We start from the raw sequence: 23,518 nt of genomic DNA on the forward strand, positions 1-23,518 counted from the left end.
GAAAGATGAAAAGCTCATAACTGTGTGACCAGATGCTCTGCCTCACTCTCAGTGAGAGAAATTCAGATTGAAACCATCCTGAGATGTCATTTTTAGCTTCAGTAGACTGGCAAAACTGCAAGGATGAGACAAGACACTGTATTAGAGAAACAAGCAGCTGGCTGGTGGGATGTAAATTTGTAATACTCTTGGGGAGGGCAATTTGTCATTATCTATCCAAACTATAGATATCTATATCCTTGGACCCAGCAATTCTATTTCTAAGAATGTACAGATAAACTCTCACATGTGTGAAAAGACATATCTGTGAACTTAATTATTGCAGCATTATTTGTAATAGTAAAATGATTGGAAACCTAAATGTCCATTAAGAAAGGGAAATTAAAGTAAATTATATCTCTACAATAGAATAAATAGAGTTGTAAAAAAAAAAGAATGAAAACAGTGATAAGCTTTCAAAAGCAGATATGGAAAGATTGCAGCCATTATAGAATAGATGGTGAAAAAGCAAGATGCAAGAAAACGTAATGTGCTACCACTTATATAAAACAGGAAGGGAGAATACATATATCTAGATTGTTTCGTGTATACACAAAAAGTTGCTAGAAGGATAGTCAAGAAAGTAATTAATAATGATTCTTAATTGAGGGACAGTGGGCATCGCGGTAACTGAGCAGATGGGACAGGGGTGAAAGGGAGATTTATTTTAGTGTATACCTTTTATATATTTTAAATATTTGAACTATACGAATGTATTACCTACTCAAAAATTTAAGGAAAACAACCTTCCTCTGATTTAACCAAGCTAATGCTTGTGATAAAAACTTTTTTCTTAATATTTGTGATATAAATCTTGAAGAAAAAAAGTCCATATATATGACATATGCTCAGTAAAAGTTAATAATTACAGGAAAGAAGCACAGTTACCACAGTCATGCATTAGTGTTTACTTTATGGCTTGGCTGTGAAATTATCTGCTTAAGTAAGACCTACTGCCTTGATTATAGGGGCAAGGGTTTGTAAACATATCTACCTTGTCCATTCTCACTGGCATGGAGAAAGAGATTTGTGAAATTCTCACCTACTTATGGAAATTCACTCTGCTATCCACTGATAGACACTAACAACTGTAATTAATGCCCAAGGATTGGATTTGCAAGAGATGCATAAACAAGCCTCTTCACACCTTTGTTTTCTCATGTCAAACTGTCACAGGAGGTCCATCTCTGCCTACAGCCTCCTTCTCCTCCAGGCCACACCCATGCTGCAGCCAGACTGATTGCTAAATTACTGCTATATGAATACTCCCCTGCATGAGAACATGCCACCTGCTCTGGTCCTGGCCTGCTGTTTCAACTGTCTCTCCCATTTGCAGGGTGCACTGTCAACGCCTGGCTGCTTTCTGTGGCTCCTACAGGGGTCCACCTTTGAGCTTTCCCAGAACCCTTCCTCTAGCTCTGCTGCCTCCCTGCCTCTCTCTGTCCAGCTAGACCTCCCTCTAGCTTAAGACTGGCCTCTAATGAACTCTCTCAAACCTGTCAAACACACACACCCAACAAAGACAACACAACAGCAGCAGCCGCAAAAATCACTCCTGAGAATTGGGGTGCCCAAAGTATATTCTTTCTGTGTTGAGTAGAACAAGCCAGAGGGCACAAGAAGATAGTCCAACGAGGTTCTAGTTCCAGTGGTGCCACTTCTAAGTGCTTTGTGTGCTGATCCTTTAACTTCTCTGATACTGTTTCCTCCTTGTAAAGGGGACTGTCTGTCTGCCACGGAGTGTTCTTGTGAGGACTAAGAAAAGCCTGGTGGGTGAACGTGTAAATACTATCCAAAGGAAAAGTATTCTTGTCTCTCCACTCTCTGGGTGGAAATCATGCAGATATTGACCTTTTAATTTAAAGCTGTACTGGAAATATCGTTGAAGTGGATGGGTGCTCTCAGTAGAGAGTTTCAGCCTAAACAGAGATTACCATGGGTATGTGTGTATTGGTTTTGTGTAACTGTTTCCTCAATCTATCCAGGTTTCACAGGCCCAGCAGAACTATCTAGAGAATCACATCCAGACACAGTCGTCAGCCCTGGACAGTTTTAATGCCATGAACTCAGCTTTGGCGTCAGACTCCATCGACCTACAGGTATTCTTCTGCTTCCTGTTAGATGGGGTGCCCTCATGGAATGTCCTCAGCTCAGTACTCAGAATCCTTTAAGTGTGGCCACAGTGCAGGCTGTGGAGGACATCGAAGGAAGTGCTTTCAAGTTGAGACTCGAAACCTTTGCATAGCAGTTGTTTTTGCCCCCATTGAAATGGAGGTTTAGATCCTGAGTTCCATGCTAGAGATGTCAGCTGCAGCACTGGATGCCCAAGTCTTAAGTGTCAGTGCCTACAACAGCACAGCAATCCCCACTCCCAGTAGCCCCTGTGTTACAGGAAGTTCCACCCAATCACAGAAAAGCCAAACTTAACCAAAGGCAAACTGTATTCATTCATGGCGGGGAACTCCCAAAGGCTATTAAGCACTTTTTCCTAGTGTAGAAATTATTTTGCATTGAAAGAAATCAGGTGCATTTTAAAGAATCTCTTGTGGTACCAGACAGGGTAGCAGAAAGCTGCAGGAGCCTACCTGTGTGCACATGTGTGTTGTCAACCTGCTTCAGGGGACTTGCTCTCTTGGTTAATTTGATTTGCCAGAAGTTGACCACTTAGATGCTACCCATGGTTACTCTCCCAGCTGAGCCCCCAATCTGACAAGCAAATTAACTTGCAAATGTTCAAGCAAATTAACTTGAAAATATTCAAAGCAAAGCATTGTTATTCACCTGAAACAGCATTCTTTGTCTTTAGTTTCCTAATATGCAGGCCCCTGCTCCAACTTTATTTGGCTCTTATCTTTTTACCCTCCTTTTTAAAAGTTCCACAGGCTATTTCATATCCTTTCTGGCTCTATATAAATAATTTATCACATAAGCAAACAAATTTTCATGTTAGGATTATCCACTTCCCCTAGAACCCAGTATTCTCTAATAATAACTGTTGTGGCAGCGGTGCCACAAACAAAGCTAGGCCACCGTCCCACAGTGGGCCTGGGTGGGCCCCTTGTTTGGATTTGTCTGGGAGGCCCATTGCTGGTGGGGCCTCTGTGTCCCACCCTTTTCCTGCTTACCAGTTCTCCCCGGGCCTTGGGCCAAGCCCTACTTTGGGTCTGGTTTATTCAGTAGCCTTTGTTTTCCCTGACTCCTGCCATCAAGGGGGCTCACGAAGGTTCCCTTTTCACCCCTGCTAGACTTCTCGCTCCTAGTCAACCAGGAAATGATGTACCTCACTGGAGTTCACATCTGGTTGGTATCTGCACTAAGTTTCTGGGTTTTCTTTCCCCTTATCTTTCTGATTTGCCATCCCACTGACATTCCAGGCATTTACTTCAGAGGTCAGATGTTAGAACAGGGTCAACCATAACCCAGGTACCCAGACTGATTCCTAGTTATGGTCCAGTCTCTTAGTCCAGGGTACACAAAGGAGCCTTGTAATGAAAAGATTAAAAACCATTGTTAAAAAGAATGAGAAGAGGAATGGGAGGAAGAAGGAGAAGAAAAAGAAAAGGAGGGAAAAAAAGGAGAAAGGAAAGGTACCATCTCACAGCCAGGAAACAAATGAATCTGAAGATAGTTGGCTTCTTATTTCTACAAGGCCCCAGTCTCTTCCATTTCACTATTATTGACAGTGAGACCAGACTCTGGGTTCAATTTCAGAGAATGTCAGAGCTGGAAAGAACTGTTGAGATGATCTCCAACCCCGTTGTTTTGTGGATAAACAAACCGAGGCCAACAGAGGGAAATGACCTGAACTTGGTATCCAACTAGAGGCAGAGCCAGCACTAGAATCCTGGCCTCTTAGTCCAGACATAGGTTCATGAGCACAAGAGCAATGTCTGGAAAGCCAGTGGGGCTTGGAGACGGGCTGGTTGGGCGAGGTGGTGTCTACCCCCACTTCCAGCTGCAGTGTTCTGTGATTCCCTGCTTCCAAATGGCTTCCTGATTTACCACCATTGAAAATCCTTTCTCTGATTCAAATAGGTTAAGGAATACGGCCTCTTTTCCAAAGTGGAGGCTAAGGAGTTGAGGAAGCTTCAGAAACAGATCATCTACCAAGAGAACAAGGATGTTAGAACGTGTGTCCAACACCAGAGTTTCCAAATCTTATGATTTAAAGTTGTAGATGACTTGGGGAGGTTACAGAGGAGCTCAGAACCCAGTTTCCAGTGGTAGGAATTCTGTGTTCTGGAAGCCATTTTTCTGTAAGGAGAGTTCACGAAATAGAACCCGAAACATTAAGTAGCAACAATACTAATTTAAACATTTTTGCTGCAGTGGGTGGCCTGGAGCAATAATCACCAGGCTTTTGACACTTGTCAGGCACTTATCTGAGTCACCAAACTCTGTTCCTGGTACTCCTTCATCACCAGCCTTCTCTGCCTGAGGGAGGAAGGTGAAGGATTTGCGGGCATTGCAGTAAACTCAGCCTTGGTGTCGCTGTCCTGGCAGGCAGTCTAGGAGCACAGCAGTGACAGCCCCTGTAAGAATAAAAGGAAAACATCTCCATTCTACAAAACACATTTTGTTTTCTGATTTCATTGGGGTATCTGGAAAATATAGAAAACTCAAAGAGGAAAATAAATGTCATCCATAATCCTATCACATAGGGGAAACTGTGATTTCGATTTTGGTAAATTTCTTCCTAGTCTTTTAAAATTTTCTCCGTATTAATACATTTGCACAAATGTTTATATATTTTTTTTCCAAAATGAGATTGTTCTATAATTACTGTTTTCAAACCTATTTTTTTTTCCCATGTGAAACACCAAAGTATAATGAGCACTTTTCTTTGGAAAGACTCCATTTTAATCCATTTCCATCCATCCTAAGCAGTGGCAGGTGGGATTGGCCGCAGCTGTGGGGTGTTACAGGGGAGCTGGCCCACCCAGCTCCAGGGTGACAGACGTCTTGACCACTGTGGGGCACTCAGCCACTCTAACATGAGGGTCCCAGGTTTGCAGCTCCTGGGCCCAGGCATCTACCTTGATGGTTAATGACAAAGGGATATCCTAGTTGATAACTCTGGCCATGTTTTCTTATACCACTAGACCTGGATTTGTTTTTATTTTCATCCCACTAGAAAACGCTCGTGGATGTTACTTTGGAAAATAGCAACATTAGGGATCAAATCAGAAATTTGCAGCAGACATACGAAGCATCCATGGACAAGCTGCGGGAAAAGCAGAGGCAGTTAGAGGTAGCACAAGTTGAAAACCAGCTGCTGAAAATGAAGGTAAAGTATGGGAGTGCAGATTTCCTGTTAGCGTTTTTCTTCTTTCCTTCTCCTTTCTCTCCTCCCATCTTTAGCTCTCCCATTTCCTGTCTCTGTTCTCTTCTTCACTGAATTTTCTTTTGTGGCCACCTGCACAAGGTTGGCACTGAGGAGGGTGCTGTGTTCACAACAGTCAGTTCAGATTGGGAGGAGCCCCATATCTGGGGCACTCGCCCTGGTCACTCGTGCCTTGGACCCAGTGGCCTCAGGAGCTGCTGAGACAGTCATCATGATACCGCTGTTACGAACCGAAGAGGCACTAGGGATGCCCACAGGTCTGGGACTTCAGCAGCTTCACAGTTTAGATTTGCGCTGAGGCCCAAGGCCCTTCTGTCTGATTTGAGAGTAAACAGCTGAAGCACAAACAGAAAGAAAATCGATGGGTGACCAAGGAGTCTGGGCGATGTCCCTCTTGCCCACCAGGCTATTCTTATTCCACTGCTGGGCTTCTGTGGAGCAGAAGTGTGAATGCTCCTCCAAAATTTGAAACATGGATAGATTTTCTCCGCAGTGGCAGGAGCAGACCCAAAGATAGCTCATATACGGCACTCAACCAATTATTTCCAGAATTAATTTGTCTGTATTTAAGCCTGTGGTTTTCAAATTGTGGTCAGTGTAGCCTCAGGCTCTCCTAGAGCAGAGTGCCTTATGGGTAGTGCATCCAGGTAGCTTATTGTTCAAAGTGGAGTATATTTGGGAGTGAACGGTGGTGCTATTAAGAATTTAGTTAGGGGAACAGACTGGGACATATGGTCCCCCTCCCTGTGGGCTGCCTCAAATGGGTAGGAGAGGCTGCCACACTGTACCACTTAGTCTCTATGATTGCCGCCATGGGGTTGTACCATCACAGTCCACTCGCGAAACACAAGCACCTGGTGTGCTTGTGGGAAGGGGGACCAAAGAGCTCTAGACCAGGGGTGTCCAAACTTTTTTTAACGGTTTTCACCAAGGGCCATATGCGGTAAAATACACAAACAGCCGGGCCACTCACTCGAGGTGAGGTACATATTGCCTCACCTGGTTTATTTAAGTAAACTAAATATATTTTTGGAACTGGCTGCAGACCAATTAACAATGGATTACGGGCCGCCATTGGCCTGCGGGCCGCAATTTGGACACCCCTGCTCTAGAGTAATCAGCTCCTCTTTGTGTTTGCATCAAACAGAAAGCTCTTTCTTTACTGTTTCATATATTGTGTTTCTGAGTGACAATTACTTTGAAAAAAAGAATTGTATAGCTGAAAAACTCTGAAGTTACTCTTTTAAGTCTTTTCCTCAGCCTAGGATCATTATCCTGTCCTTCACTCCACGATTATGTATTGAGTGTCTACTGCATATGTCTGTCCTGGATAGTCTCCTTTGTTCCAGAGGTGATGTGACATCAGGCATCTGGGGACATCATTAGGCAGTTTGGCAGTCTGGCTGCTTCCACGGATACCAAGCCTCAAAATCCAGCCTACAGTTGCCTGTTTTAGAGACTAATGCTTTACTTTACTCCCCATCCTCCTGCCAAAAAAAAAAAAAAAAAGACAACTTAGAAACTTATGGGACTCAGAGTGTTTCATGTGACCTGGATGCAGAGTGAACAGGACTTGAGGGACAGAGCCCTTTCTAGAAGTCCGTGTTTGCGGTGGAAACACAATGCAGGATGGACTGGGTCTCTCTCCGCTGATGATAATCTCTGTTCAGGATTTTCCCTTTTGTGGCTTCTTGGTAGCAGAACTTGCCCAGTGATGAGAAGGGAGAATTAGAGGGCATCTTTGAAGTAGGCACCATGTAACCTATTCAGGGTGGAGTACACCTGACTTATCCAGGGTTATATATCCAGCAGACTCAGCTTTAACAAGCGATAAGCTGGAAGGAAAGGACACAAACAAACCTTCTGTAGCATAAAATCAATGGCATGAAGTTTACAGGTAAGGACAGGGCCTGGGCAGAAAGGAAATACCAGCCACCTCCATCCTAAGCCCGGCTCACCTCACCCACAACTCTGCTGACTTTTTGTTGTCTCCCAACTGGGTCTGCCCAAGCCACCAGGAGCCCCCAGCTTAGTGTTGCCCAAACCAGGTGGAATGTTTCCAAATGCAACATTTGGGAAAGCATAAAGGGATGGAAAGGAAGAGTCCAGATTTCTTATATGACCTTAAGTCTTTCCTAGTGATTGACTGGCCTGTGCAACCAATGGGACAGCTTCAATTCCATGTGGACTTTTCTCCAAAGGCTGCCCTGATTTTCTGACAAAAAGTGTTTTTCCGAGTAATGTATGCACATAGAGGGGTGGAAGGAAAGTCAAACAATATGAAACGTAATCTAGAGATATGCTGGCACTATTTTACATTCCCACCAGCAGTGTAAGAGGATTCGGATTTCTCCACATTCTCACCAATACTTGTTACTGATGATAACCATCATAGTGAATGTGAAGTGGGAACTCATTATGGATTTGCATTTCCCTGATAATGAGTGACATTGAGCATCATTTCTTGTGCTTATAGGTCATTTGTTTATCTTCTTTGGAGTGTCTATCAGATCTTTTGCCCATGTTTTAATTGGATCATTTATATTTTATTATCGAGTTATAAAAATTCTTTATATACTCTGGGTACAAGTTATTAGATATGTGATTTGCAAATATTTTCTCCTGTCACTTTCTTAATGGTATCCTTTGAAGCACAGAAGTTTTTAATATTAAATATTGATGAAGTCTAATTTACTTTTTTGTTACTTATGTTTTTGGGGTCATCTCTAAGAAGCCGTTGCCTAATCAAAGGTCACAAAGATTTACCTTATGTTTTCTTCTAAGAGTTTTGTAGTTTCAGCTTTTATATTTAACCTTTGATCCAGTTCTAGTTAATTTTTGTATATGGTGTTAGGAATCCCATTTCATTCTTTTGCATGTGGCTACCCAGTTGTCCCAGTACCATTTGTTGAAAAGACTATTCATTTCCCATTGAGTAGTCTTGATGAATAATTTTTTTGAAGTTTAATTTTTTTATGACAGCTAAATTTACTTGGTTTCAAAGTCAGTGTTACAAAACAAAGTATATTCAAAAATAGAATATTTATATCTGTAATATCCCCTTTCCTCTCTTACTCACTGCTTCCTGCTATAGATAAACTTTTTATTTTTTTAAATTTTATAGCTTATTCTACTCTGACCCAGTTCTAATAATGTAGTGATCTTATTTCTCAGCACACAACAGAATATTCAAGGATTAAAAAACCTGCATCTTTCTGGGACCAATTTGGTTATGGACCTATTATCCAGAGAAAAAGGTTTATTAAAACTGATAGAATAAAAATTAGTAAAGTTTCAGGATCAAAAGACCATGAGACAGGAAAAGTCATTGAAGAAAGGGGTTAATAAGTCAGTGGAGCACGGTCAATTTTGGAGAGAAGTCAATGTAAAAATGGCTAAATTTGGGGGGTGGAGTTGATACTTCAGTAAGTTTCCGCCTTTTGAAAAAATGTACTCGTGTGGAACAGCTTTTCCTGATAAAATCAAGTGGATTAGTAGAAGGTAAGAGCCACTTTTTATTTTCTGTGCACGTGTGTACCCTTTTCTTCTGCCTTCTGTCCCTGTCTCCATTATTTCCTGCTGCCTCTGTCTCACTGCAGGGCTCTGGTCAATGGGCTCACTCTGTGTGTCCACACATCATACGAACAGACTGAAGGGGGCTGAGGCCCTGGAACCTTCAAAAGTTGTCGCTCTGAAATGCGTCTCTTTGTAGGTGGAGTCCTCCCAAGAAGCCAATGCGGAGGTGATGAGAGAGATGACCAAGAAGCTGTACAGCCAGTACGAGGAAAAGCTGCATGAAGAGCAGCAGAAGCACGGTGCTGAGAAAGAAGCTCTCCTGGTGAGTGTGTTGTAGCTGCCAGTACAATAACAGTTTCTGGTTCATTATTGTTGGTGAGGTTTAAATAGTAGGGTTTCTGCTTGGAGGTGAGTTAGTGGAGTGACTCCTGGCTGAGGGCTCAAGGAATTTATTGTTTGCCCATTCACTCCCTTGCCTTCTCTCTCCTTTCCTTTATTCATTCCCCTCCCTCTTCAGAATAGTCCCCAATTCTAGCTTCTAAATACACCCCTCTCTCCAGCTAATCTGACCATTTGCCAGTATCCAAGCAGATCCGGGGCTTACCTGCAGCTGTGCCTTTCCTCACTCCACTTGGCTCCCCTCTACCTGAAATTTTCTCCTTCCCTGTCCCTGATCCTGCCTAAGCTCCCAAAGAGCCTTGAAAACGCCACCCTCTCCATGAATGAAGTCTTTTCCATTCCCACGGCCAGAAGTCTCCCCGCCCTTGGGAAGCCCCCGTCTCGCTGCTAATGCTGTGGCATTCTCTTGTACCTGCTATGAGAGTGGGCTGCATGTCTCATATCTTTGCTTCTCTAGCAGAGCATAAGTTCTTTGAAGGTAGAGGCTCCATGTCTGCCTTATCTTGTGTCTTTACAGGATTAATAAATGTGCTGAATGATGGATTGAGTTGGTGCATTGCAATATGGAAGAATGATTTGGGCATTCTGCATTCAACTTCAAATCTGTCCTCAATTCTCTTTACATTGTTGGCACATCCAGTGACACTCTGAGCACCTAGTCAAAGGATAAATAACACTCGTAGGCTTCCTTTAGACATAAGGACTCAAGGGTAAAAAGGAAAAATAAATAACTAGGCCCATTACAAAGCCATGTGATGTGTCTTTATTAACAGGTGAGAACCAGAACCATGGAAGTTGAGTTCATGATCTGGGAGACACTTCTAGTCCCCAAGGTCATGCATTTAAACCAGCATTGTTATTTAGCAAGGCCAGAACTGTTTGGACCCTGCTTGGTAGCCTAGGGACGCCATGCCTCTGCTGAGGACAGTGTGTTATTTTTGCAGGAAGAAACCAATAATTTTCTGAAAGCGATTGAAGAAGCCAATAAAAAGATGCAGGTGGCAGAGATCAGCCTAGAGGAGAAAGACCAGAGGATTGGGGAGCTGGACAGGCTGATCGAACGCATGGAAAAGGTAACAGACACAGCTTCGGCCTGTTGCCACTTGCCCAGATGCCCCTGCATTTCCTCAGTTCCCCTGTAGGTATATCTGAAGGTCTGAGTTACCCTCAACACAGACTCCTCTTATCCCTGCAATTTCGGATTAAAGAAACAAAAAAGACAAAACTGTCATGTATGAGGAATTCCAAGACAGTTCTAATTTTTCCCATAGTGACTATTTTGATACTTTAAAAAACATTATGTGTAAAATTATTTATAAAAATGAATATTTTAGTGATCTTGCTTTTCTGGTGCCGCAGACATGAACTTAGTTCCCTTGTTGAGTGATCGGTCCTATTTAGACAGTACATCCATACACCAAGCCTGCTATTTCTGGGGCGTGCTTCTGAATGGTTGGTTTTTCTTTGACAGGCCACATGTCAGATTGGGGCCACATTTCTCTGTGGGCGGAGTAAATAGGCTGATGGGTGGGAATGGGGAAGACATGGGGAAGGCAGAAGTTCAGCTGAGAGATAATGAAGCCAGCCTAGAGAAAGGGAGGAGGCCAGAGATTGGGCAGGAAGTGGAGAAAAGGGAAGAAGGGGTGGGAGAGAGGAAAAGAGAAAAGGAAGGAAGCAGGGAAGAAAGAGCGAGGGTGACCTTTGGCAGGTGACAGCTGACTTCTGGGGAGGGGTAGTAGTTGAAGGCCAAAGCTGGGACTGGCTTCTGGAAAATGTCTCCCTAGCTGCATGTGAATTTGCAGAACAGCAGTGATTTTCCAAGACCGTGACGTATTACCATGTACAAGTACGTCATGCTTAATGCTGAGAATCTCCAGGTTGATGATGGAGGGAGAGGGGATGACAATATGAGCAAAGTCAATATCTGGACTTCCAAGTGGTTCTGAGGAGAGGTCTCCTTACCCCTGATATCTGCAGCATAAGCCTCTCTACAGTCCCCTGACAAGGTGAGGTGTAACCAGAGAGGAAATGGCATTAAATTCAGTGCCATGGAGCTTCAGGATTTGCTGGGGGTTCCCATGTTATGTAATTTCTTTATTTGGGAGGGACTTGAGCTAACTCATGGGTCAATTACAGTTTTAACTCTAGCCCTTGGAAAACAGAATCCTATCTTTTATTGAAGAGAGGACAAGTGGCAGGACTGAGACTGTCAGTATTGGTTGAAGGTGGCAGTAGTGAAGATTGGCAACAAGCGCATTTTCTAGAACTTGGGAGAGCTTTCTCCCATATTACTGCTCTCCTACAACAGCAGAAGATGTTGGTTAATGCGAGTGCTCCCTCTGGGTGACAGATTGTCCTGCAGCATAAAGAAGTAAGGTGAGCAGGTAGCAGGGGGAGGTGGTTTGTGCAGGGAGCCATCTTATAGAGAGAGAGTCTCTGCAATGGTTGGGAGCATAGGTTTTAGAATGAGATAGACCTGGGGTTTCAGTCTTGTCTCTCTTTCTCGTTACTTGGCTTTTGCAAACTCAATATGCTCTTTGGTTAAATGCTGATAATCCTAATTCTTATTCTTAGGGCTTTTGTGAGGAGTAAATGAGAAAAACGCATGCAAAGTGCTAAGCACAATGCCAACATATGTATAGTAAGGGTTCAAAAATTGGGGGCTCTGATTTTTATTTTGTTACAGACTTGCCTAAGTGTCTGCCCAGAATCAGCTTTTCTATTTATTATTTATTTATTTATTTATTTATTTATTTATTTATTTATTGTTATTATTATTATTTTAGCTGGACCTGTTTTATAGGTTATCTTCTTTGTAGCCTTGTGAATCTGCGAGTTCCCAGCTTTTTCCCCCTGATTTCCATGTAGAGCTGGTATGAAGGTGTGGGTAGGAGGCCAGGGGAGTGGTAAGGCCAGCCCTTCCTGCCCGCATTTATGTAACAAAATGTTCCCCAAGTCCTGTTGGCTTTTTCTTTAGTAATTGAAAATTGATTATCCTTTCCCTAAATCTTTTCCATTTAGGCTAGAGAAATACTTGCTTTACTTAGCTAAGATATACCAATGTACTGCTCTTTCCCCTTTAGGGATAAATCTTTGAGAGCCGGAATTGCACCAAATCTGTGTCACATACTATGTGAACAGTGTGTCCACAAGCGTGAACTGTGGCAGTGTTTGTGTCCTGCTCACACTGAGTTTTTTGATTTTCCTTAAGGACAAACCACGTGCTTTTGAATGGCTTCTCTCCTACATACCTCAGTTTACTGTTTCTTTTTGGAGCATTGTATTTGGACCAGTTCTTTTCTAGTAGTTAACAATCTTTTAAGGAATGTACTCTCCCAGGGACCCTTCAGCAGAACAGATAATATCCTACCCCTTGATCTGGGTGATGGTTTAACCAGGTAATCAGGGACATACAAAGGTAAGAAAGTATTGTGTAGTGTCCACTTTAGATGTGTTGTATTAGTAGTTCAATTTAGGAAAAAGTCAAACTTCTAAAGTGTGCTATAAGTGAGGCCTTTTGCCCTACTTTATGACAGCTTTTTTAGGGGGCATTGGAAGGAGAGTTCACCTGTGAAAGGTTCATCACTATTATTTCAGGGCTAATGTAGACGAGTGGCCTGCCATGTGGGGGTAAGGGGGGCATTCTGCCCAAGTTGGGCCGTAAGAATGTGTATTCGCTGTACAGATTGAGAACTAATAACAAAATCCCACCAAAAGTCGGTCTTCCCTTATGACTCTAAATACATTGATGATAATATACTCTTCCTTCCAGGGTGGATTGCTCCCCCATCTCTTTGGTCTGTTCCCTGGTATACCACAGCTTATAGCTTTAGAAATTGAGGGCGTTAAGTTTTCAGACATTTGCTTTGAATAACTTGTGAGAAAAGAGATTTGGCATCTGTATAACAAGTAAGAGTTTGTTGGGGAGAATTTCTGAGAATAAAGATGAAGCTTAGTACTCTTTACAGAAGGGCCTAAAGTAAAATCATCTCCCAATTAGTGAGCAGGATTTGGTAAACTTCATTTTAAGGAAATTTATTACACCAACATCAGTAATGTATTTCCAGTGCAATTTGGGTTATGATGAATACTATGCTTTATTAACATTTTCCACTGTGTCCAAATAAATAATTGTTCATAGCTTTATATTGTTTTCGGGGGGGTAAATGTGTAAATTTACATAGAAACAGCAAAGGATACAAATCTTAATGCACAGCTTAATATATGTATTAGTTTCCTATTGCTGCTGTAACAAATTATCACAGTTCGTGGCTTAAAATAACATGAATTTGTTCTCTTATAGTTCTAGAGGTCAGAAGTCCTGAAACCAAAATGTTAGCAGGGCTGGGTTCCTTTTGGAAGCTCTAGAGGAGAATCCATTCCCTGGCCTTTTCTAACTTCTTGAGACCACGTACACACATATTCCTTGACTCAGGGCCCCATCCTCTTAACTTTGGAGCTGGCAGTATAGCATTTTCCAATTTCTGTCTCTCTGATTCTAACTCTCCTTCCTCCTTCCAATAAGGGCCTCAATAGATAATCCAGGATAATTTCTCTACTTTTAGGACCCTTAATCACATCTGCAGAGTTCCTTTTTTCATGTTAGGCAACATATTCGCAGCTTTCAGGGATTAGGATGTGGCCATCATTGGGGGCCATTGTCCTGACTACCACACCTCATTTTTACAAGTGAACACACCTGTGTGAACACCACCCTGATTGGTGTATAGGATATTACCTATATTCTAGAGCCTCTTTTGTTGATGATACAGAAAATAATCAAGAATTTCTCAATAACCACAGGCTACTGATTTAGAGTACTGATTATCATTTTTTAGAACTCTAAATTCCACAAAACGTCTATCTGAACCTAGGCTGACAGAATACTTTAAAAAAAGAAATCGTGAATGGCTTTATCTAGGATGTTTGTCTCTAATTCATAAATAAGTCTATAAACACACACCAACAGATTTGGCATATTTTAGCTTTGTCTGGACTCTGGTGAGTGGGCCTGTAAAACCCATGGGATGTTATATAGAACTCACTAGTGCTGGAATTGCCTGATATGCATTCTCTGTCCAACTCAGTTTAATCCATTGATGAAAATGTCTGTGTCTGTTTCAGGAACGCCATCAACTGCAACTACAACTCCTAGAGCATGAAACAGAAATGTCAGGGGAAATAACTGAGTCTGACAACGGAAGGTAAGACATAATGCCTTTTATCTTGTAATGGATTTAGGTGGTGGACATGCTGTGTGTTTGTGTGCTCACTTGGTCTTTGCATTTTCACTCATTTAGTCATCTCTTATTGCAGACTTATGTGTGCAAAACTTTGGCTGAGAGCTTCCAGTATGGAACTGGTTTCTTAAAGAGCATACAGCCACATCCTACAGCCCATGGCTTGTGCATTGGAACACATTTTAATTTTGCACTATCTCAAGTGCTAAATTTCAGTCTATCAATGTTATCTATAACCTTGCACTCCAGAATGCATCTTGTTAATGAGAAAACTCATCAACTATGACTAATAATATTGCCATGGAAATGAATTTTAAAATATCTTTTGTTTGTTTGTTTGTTTCCAAACATTGCTCAGTCAAACCTTACCTTGTCCCTTGGCTCTGAGAGTATAAAGCCATGTGTGGAAAATGCAGAAGTAGTACATGTTCTCTTCTAGAAATCAAAAGGCAGAGAGGTCCTTTTATAGTGAAGGAAAACAAGGTTGGGATGATTTGAGCATTTTGGGCAAGTTACTTAACCCTGAGATGCTTTGCTTGTCTGTGAAATGGGAATTCTTCTTTAAAGGAGGAGGGGTTTATGGTGGTAATAGCAGTGTCCTTCTCACTGGGTTATTAGTGAGAGAACCGTTGGGTGTATTGCCTGCCGTATGGTATGTGCTAGAAAAAGACCTGTTTTCCTTCCTCTTAGGCAACTTCAGAGTTTGCAAAGTTATGGGAGTCTTCCCTAATCTTTAACGTAGTACTGAGGAGGGACCTAGCAGAGATAGGAAGTGGTAAGCAGACCACCAGACCCTTCATCCCGTACTCCGATTCAGTGGTACCCAAGAACTGAAGAGCTCATCTTTTGGTTGCTTTGTTTTTTTGTTTTTTTTTAAACAAGCAAAGTCAAAGAATAATTCGTGCTGTTGAAAAAAGTATGAAATGTTTATGATGTGGTTCACTCTGTTTTGATGCAGAGAAGGTCTTTCAATGTATTTCCCATTTTCCCAAAATAATGATATGTAGAACAATGATAATTTCAGACTTCCCAGAGTTCTGCTGGGAGCTCTGATTTCAGATATTTTGTTGTGTTGCTAGACTCCTGTTCTTCTGTTCTCCTAATCAAAATAATTTACTGGATGTCCCAATATTTTATTAATCCCAAAAGAGAGAGCCTCTCTTACCTGTACAAAAAAAAGGTCTCTCTCAGTCCCTTAAAAGTATAGTAACTGTCCTCATACAGGGTAAAACTTACAAATGGGAACTTGAAAAGTTTTATATTTCTTCTACGGTGGCACGGTCAATTGGTAGTTAATCACCTAGGGTACATACAAAGTTAGAAGTGCATCTTGGAGTTCCCTTTCTTGTTCTTGGCAATAGTTCTTCTAAGAGGTGTCTTTCAATGCTTGTATTGCTGCTTTGGTGTAGGACTCAGTTGCTGTCTCTTCTGTTTGTGTTAGGTATCAGCAGCTGGAGGAGGCGTCTGCCAGCCTCCGGGAACGGATCAGACACCTAGATGACATGGTTCATTGCCAGCAGAAGAAAGTCAAGCAGATGGTTGAGGAGGTGAGCTCTTGTAAAAGGTCATGGGCCCAGGATTGCTTCCTGTGGTGGGGACATTTCAGCTCAAGAGCCCGATCTCACTCAGCTCAGTTTTCTGTGGCTCACAGTGAACTTGTTCAGGTCACTGCCATCTTGACTCAGAGGGGGATTTCCTCCTATGTTCTCTGTGTGTTTCTCTCACTAAAAGAGTGTTTCTCCAGATCAAAGAGTTACAGTTAAGAGGCTGTGACGTGCAGTTCATAAGTGCACCCACTTTCAGAGGACAGCAATACCATATGTTGGTGTGTACAGCTCAGGGACCAAAGGGTGTGACAGGAAAAATTTACTTCAGCTCAGTTCTCTGCACTCCCCCTCTGCCTGCCTCTTCAATGGCTACCACTCATGTCCTTTCTTCATTTCTGGGTGTGTCTCATTTACTCCCTTTTCCTGTCTGTTCCTCTCTCTTTCTTCTCTCTTCTTCCCTCATTCTCTTCTCTCCTGTTTCTTCTTCATCTTTTCTCTTTTCCACCATACTTTCTCTCCTTAACCGTCTATGTAGTGTGTAACCATTATAAGTTTACTATACACTAGACATAGTTTACTATTTATTTTTCTCAATGAAAAAAAACAGGTAAGTTGAACATTTATATTTCTGTAAGAGAAAAAATATTATTCTAACCCGTATTAGTATAATCTGTCTCTTTCTTGTGGTGGTATTCAACAGAAGAAAGTCCATGCTGTGGTAAAGCTAATCACATACTATTATAATTATTTCTTGCTCAGTTAAAAAAATTAGATAGAAAAAGGAGCAATTAGTATTAACAGGGTTATAAGAATTCCCAAGGGTCTAAGTCCCTAACTTGCAAAGAAAAGAAAAAGTTTCAATTAAGCACTATGAAAAGTTATCTCTTTTATTAAAGAATTACTAAAATTAAAAGTGTATCTACTTCTAATAAATAATTCATACACAGGACAGACAAAAGTTTAAAAGTATATCTCTTTGATTGATCTATAAAATGTTGGAGATAATTAGTGGAGTGGGGTTAAAGTCAGGAAATTGTGAGGATGGAAAGGGATACTTTTTTTCTTCTTCTTATGTGTAGGACATACACCTATGTTAGATTAAATCTGCTTCCCAAACAAGTAATCCAGTGGTACAGTGTTGAATTCATGAGTCTTTTATCAGCTTGTATGTAAGTCTCAGGGAGCAATAGAATAAAAGAATGGGGAGCAGATGTTCAGATGAGAGACCCATGGATGCACCTTCACAGTCCCTTTGCACACCTGGACAGGAGCACTGCAAGCAACAGTGATGGGTAAATCCTGCCCGTTGTCAACACTAGGTACATGTCAGAAATGTGTTTCCCAAGGAGAAGCATTACTTTGTCACAATTAGCATCTCAGTGAACCATGGCTGTCAGAGCATATTTTTCTGCTTCTGAATTTCACACACATTAAGTCTGGGGCAGGGCTATCGGTATTTCTCATGTGGCTCCTTGACTGTGGAGCAGTGCATTTCTCCCACTTACCACAGGGTGGTGGTCTGTATTGTTTTTGTATCTAATATTAGAGAATCAGTCAACAAAACCTCATATTGGTTGGCTTCTGATTCAATTATTAGGTGTAAGAATTTACAATTGGTACCCAAATCAGAGATAAGTTTTTAAAAGACATTTTCAAAGAAATTTAGGATTCTCTGTTTTCTAACTTACTTCTGGAATATAATGGACATACCAATTTGAAGGGAGTGGGGGAATGTCTGCATATGAAAATAGGGAAGCATATAAATATCACTGTCCATGCCTTGCTTTTTCTACCTGTGATTTAATATCTCCCAAATAAGCTTCTCGAAGCCCTGATGATGTCGTCTGAAAGACCCAGTCATTGGAATGAAATCACGGGCTGAATTTTAGGATGATGCCATCAGTAGGAGCAACTCCCAGGGGCCCACTGGGTTCCAACAGTGGATGGAGAATTAGAGAGAGAAACTTTTTATTTTAGATTTAAACAACTGTCTAAATCAGGTAGTAAGAATGTGCTTTTCCAGTACACCGTGTGAACTTATACAACAAAAAGATGGCTTAAAATCTCAATTGCTGTAACCATTTATGGGAATACTTTTTTTTTTTTTTTTTTTTTTAAGTTAGAAATGTGGAAAAGGGACATTGACAAATGAGCCCATTCAGAAGAGCCGGACCAGGCTGGAAAGGAGTTGAGAACTCTAGTAATTCAGGGAATAGTTGAAGGGCTTTGGGAAGATATGGCCCAGGAGAGACACAAGAGCTGAATTGGTACCTTAGAAAACAGTCATCAAGAAGAGAGAATATATTTTTGCTTTGTATTGCAATGCAAAGCCAGGCTAGAACCACTGGGTGGCACTTGTGAAAAGGCAAATTTCAGCTCTTTGTTTAACTTAAAGAAGACATTTCTAATATTGGCTGCCCTGGGAAGGTATTTAGCCCGTCACCACGAGTGCATTCTTATGAGGTAAGGAGATAGAGCTCTTTATAAATAAAGAATTCCCTATTGCTTCTTAGGCTGTGCCTGTTGTTATGATCTCAACATTATCATTACTTTGCTTAAATTACTTTGCAAAATTAACAAATAATAACTAAATCACTTCAGGACATTTGGATCAAATTTTGAAAAATCCTGACTACTAAATTAGTTACTTGTGGAATTTTGAACCTTGACTTTAAAAGAAAAGTATGTCTTTATCTATGAACTCCAGCTTACCCAGATGTTAAGACAAATTTGACCTAGAAATAGAGGCAACTTTTACATATAGCAAATGTTAGGGAAAGTTTTCCTTCCCTCACATGAAGTTGAAAAGCTTGTCAGTGTGACAGCTTCCCATTCACCGAGGGTGGGAATTCAGCCTCTATCCATTGTTGGTGTCATTTTAGTCATCATGTCTACGAAGACGTGATGGGCTTCCTTTTTCAGCTCCAAGCATCCAGGTATTATTACTGAGGTTCTTGGAATTCTTAAATGTTAGGCATTGTACTTCCTTTCACCTCAGTAGAATGTAATTTCTTAATAAAAAGTAATAATATACTAAATAAAAGGTAAACGGCCTAGGTTTTGTAGTCCTTAGCTCAATAATGGCAATTTTCATTGTGTGGGACAGTATATTTCAGTAAGGACTTGTGCATGTAAGAAGGGAATAAGATGGGCATTTATGAAGTGAAGGATTAATATATATCTCATGGGGTCAAGTTCATTGAAAAAAGACAACACAAGTGCCTTGATGTTAAGTGTGGGACCAACTACCCCCACGAGGCTCGATCTTTATACCGGATGTCAGGGACTGGTTATCTCCCTCCCATCACTAGTTTTTCCAACCGGTTCTGGCTATGACAAAAAGAAAAACAAGAATATGAAAAGAAGCCCTGTATGTGCCCCTTTTAACTTTTAAGGGTTTGCCGGAAAATATAGAGTGACTGAAAAAAGCAGCACTGTGGGGAATTTCACTCATCTATCCATGCAGCAGATATCCACCAGCACTTTCTCTGTGCTGGGCTGGGTACCAGTGGGGAGCAGGACAGATGTGGCCCTGTGCTCATGGATCTTCCCGTCTGGTGTTACCTGAGTTCCAGTCATCCTTGGCTTGAGCTTCCTGCTTCTGTGGGGATTAGGTCCTTTGCCTCCAACCAGGCTGCATTCTTTAGCTTGTCATCAAAGAATCCAGGGGATCGAGGAGGAGCAAAAGCCTGGGTGGTACCTGAAGTCCGAGCAGTGAACATCATGACACATCTTTAAATATTATTTCTTCAATCAGCAGGGTCATTCTCTCTTATTTGCCTGCCTTCACCAAGGCCCAGTCTCCTGGCAACCAAAACAGCTTTTCTGCCAAGGGGAAAATCATCTGAGGAGAAATAAATTCTTATTTGCCCCCCAAAAGGGTGAATTTACATTTTGTCCACAGGCAAATATTATGCAGCTGAATAAATAGTAATTTAATAAAGAGTTCCTTTACTCTTTTCCACATCAACCATAGGCATCCTTTCTCTTCATCACTTCCTTCATTTAATTTTCCATGGCGTTTGCGATGGGCGAAATGTTTCTTCCAACAGAAAGTGAAGAGGTTTCCCTTCAGTTTCAGAAGAGGCATTCTTTAGAAATTTCTTTTGTGGAAAACAATTGCATCCCTCACCCCCTTCTGTAATTTAGATGTTTAATGAGTGCAAAGGTGTAAGGAATTGATTTTCTTATCAGTGCTTCTCCATGCAGGCTGCACGTTAGAATCACTAGGAAGTTTTAAAAATGCCAGAACTTGGCAGATGGGGGGGAGGAGGGAGGGACTGGGTGTTGGGGTTTTTGTGGTCAGTGTTTCAAGTTCCACAAGATTCCACTATGCAGAGGGGATTGAAAACCAATGCTCTGGATGCTTAGAACAATGACATGAGTCTCCATGTTGAGTTAGCATGTCATTAATGTATTCAGCTATCCTCCCATAGAAGCTGCTATCCCTGAGGTGGAAAGCTGATAGTTAACTTGGAGTAGAAAGGCTCCAGGGAAGAAAGCCTGGGAAACCAGTCAGCAGCGACCAGGAGCACTGAAGAGGAAGAGCTGCTCCAAGTGTGTGGCCATCTGAAGGTCCTGTCAGGGGATCTAGCACTTCTTGAAAGCCACATCCAGAGTGCTCGCTCTTAGTAGCGGTGCTGGGCTGGTGGTGTCCAGATAAAAACTTCCCAGAGGCTACCATGTCCATCTAGAAAGACGTTGTTATCAAGGCGGGTAGATTAGCCATACTTTTAAACAGATGATAGAGATGTAAAGGGACAGAATCCAATCCAGTGGAAGCTGAGGACCTACCACTAAAAAAGAGACCAAAAGTGGTTCTCATGGGTCCTCTTCCCACAGTGCTAGTGTATGCCTCACCTTGGTTTAAAGTACCCACTTCTGCCTACACAGAAGACCTTACACTTGGCCACACTTCCCCTCCTTAGAAAGAAGGATATGGGTTCTTGTTGAAATCACAGTATTAACAGTGACCACTTCTCAAGGGCAAGACAAAGCAGCACATTTTTGCAATTCTTAAGAACTTGTTTTGAAAGTATTTAATTATCATGCCTTCGATTTTTTAAGAGTGATTCTCTTGTTACAATACAACAGATTTTCGGGCGAGAGCTACTAGGTCAGGGAGAATAGATGACGAGTAACTCTTCTGAGAGTGGAGGTGTGCGTTACTGCTTTCTGGCTCTTGAGTCAGTCAGCAAAGTGGGGCTGCTCTTGTCTTTTTTCAACTCCCCATAACTTAGCTCCCAGGCCGTGAGTCTGCACGCATCCTGTGCATTTAGAGACCTGAGACAAGTACAGTGAGAGACCTTTGTGGGTAACAGGAAAGGTGGCCTAGGAAATGGAGATGAACATGGGCTTTAGAAATAGACCGATTTGCATTTACTAGTTGTGGAAGTTTCAAAAAGTTAGTATTTTTGTCTGTAAAATGGGGTTAATAACAGTATCTACCTGAGAGGATTTTTCGTAAGAGTTAAATGAGATGGTGTACAGTTGACCCTTGAACAGCATGAGGGTTAGGGGAGCCAGCCCCTCATGCTGTTGAATTCCACATATGACTTTTGACTCCCTAAAAACTTAATTACTAATAGCCTACTGTTGACCTGGAGCCTTACCGATAACATAGTCAATTAACAGTTTTGTATGTTATGTGTATTACATACTGTATTCTTACAATAAAGTAAGCTAGAGAGAAGAAAATGTTATTAAGAAAATCATAAGGAAGGAAAAATACATTTTCCATATTTATTAAAAAACAAATTGTGTATAAGTAGACCCATGCAGTTCAAACATGGGTTATTAAAGGAGCAGCTGTATATATAATACAGCATATTAATTGGAACATAGGAAATACCCAACAATATTAGCTACTATTATTATTATTACTGGTGGGTGGGTTCCTGCTGTGTATACCCAAAGTAAAGTTAACTGAATTAATAGCAAAAGTAGCTAGCTGGGTTGATTTCTTCACCAAAACGTAGGGTTGCCCTTCTCTCCTTTGAGAGTCTTGTGAGCCAAATGGGATCTTTGGGTAAACTTTTCTCTTCTGTGCTTTGTGCGGCATTCTAGCTTAGCCATTAGTCCTTTGAGTAGACTTTATACACAAAGCAATTTAAAAATTTTAAATTCTCTTCATCCTGAGAATCTTCCATTTTGAATGGATCAGACATTTGTTAGCACACAATTTACTTTAAAACTATTGTGTGATGTGCCGAAATGTGCAACACAAATGTACATTTGCCAAAATGCCTGTGTTTAGAGGATTCAGATGAATCTCCATCACTGATAATTAGCTAAATGGGGTAAGGGAAAGGAGCCATAGCACTGAGCCCACAACCCTAATAATCCACTCAATTGAACTGTTTCCAGATCATGTCACACGAACTCTTCTCCAGATTTAGTCTCCGGCTCTTTGGAAGATGATAAAATGGTAGCCTGCTCTGGGTTGGAAGCAATTCCTTTTATGGTTGGTGATTAGAAGAACACTTGCACTCTCTCTGCTGGGAAGAGGTGGCATGTATCTGAGGAGCTAATGGACAACACAGGAAGGACATGCTATTGAAAGGAAAATGTGACCATGTAGGGCTCTCTTTTTGAAAACACCAAATCCTGTTACCTCAGCTTGTACAACTTCACACTGCAGAGTCAAGAGAACTCAAAGATCCACAAAGTATTTTTAGAAACTTGGGTTCCTAGACACCAAAGAAGGAACTGCGATGAAAAATTGTACTAAAATATCATTCAGAAAGTGCCAGGTGGAGGCTGGTGCTAAGATCTTGGGAAATGGAGCCTCACAGATGGAAAAGCTGCTGAGAACACCTGCTAAGGAGATGGGAAGCGGGCTTGAAGAACTGCAGTGCTCCAGGAAGGAAGTGCTCCCCACCAGATCACACCCCAGAAAAAACAGAAGCAGCCAAGTGCCCATGCAGTTTGATTATATGTGTATGTGGGAGGTGGCCCTGAGGAGGTCTCTCAATGGAGATGAACAGCACTAGTCAACTTAGCACCCTTCTTGTTTGTTTAAGAAAAGTTTGGTTGGCTTCTATCACCACGGATGTTTTGCCTGGATAGACAGTTCAACTACCTTCATGAAAAGGAGAAGTATATCTGATGAAGAGAGAAATATATTTGGCTGAAATATATTGAAGTGAAATAGACACCATGCCTGATTTATTTTTATGGAAGTCTTGAGACAGCCACAGGTGCTGGTATCTCATCAAAACCTAACAGTGTTGCTGAAAACTAGCAGTAGCAGCAGCAGTGATAGAAATAGTCATTGGGGGGTCGTAGCCTGTATAAGCTAGTAGACGGGGCTATGGTTTAAGTTCATTGAGGGGCCGAGCGTCACTTAGACTTTGGACAGTTCTCCACTCCCACTACTTCCTCGTAGCAAAGTGGGCAGGTAGATGTGTTCTTGTCAATAGTTGTCTTTGGTC

General features: G+C 41.6%; 1 protein-coding gene across 2 annotated transcripts in view; it reads left to right on the plus strand.

Annotated features, from left to right (window-relative positions):
- Positions 1-23,518, plus strand: part of LOC109447664 (myocardial zonula adherens protein) — a 108,471-nt gene that overhangs the window by 29,844 nt on the left and 55,109 nt on the right. For both annotated transcript variants that reach the window (XM_019732237.3, XM_088797241.1), the window contains exons 5-10: positions 2,025-2,138; positions 5,174-5,326; positions 9,096-9,221; positions 10,243-10,371; positions 14,423-14,502; positions 15,980-16,085. In XM_019732237.3, coding sequence (XP_019587796.3) covers positions 2,025-2,138; positions 5,174-5,326; positions 9,096-9,221; positions 10,243-10,371; positions 14,423-14,502; positions 15,980-16,085 — 708 coding nt within the window. The remainder of the gene's footprint in view (positions 1-2,024; positions 2,139-5,173; positions 5,327-9,095; positions 9,222-10,242; positions 10,372-14,422; positions 14,503-15,979; positions 16,086-23,518) is intronic.

Source organism: Rhinolophus sinicus, chromosome 3, assembly GCF_057876585.1.
Source record: "Rhinolophus sinicus isolate RSI-liver-muscle chromosome 3, RSI-T2T, whole genome shotgun sequence".
Classification (NCBI taxonomy): domain Eukaryota; kingdom Metazoa; phylum Chordata; class Mammalia; order Chiroptera; family Rhinolophidae; genus Rhinolophus; species Rhinolophus sinicus.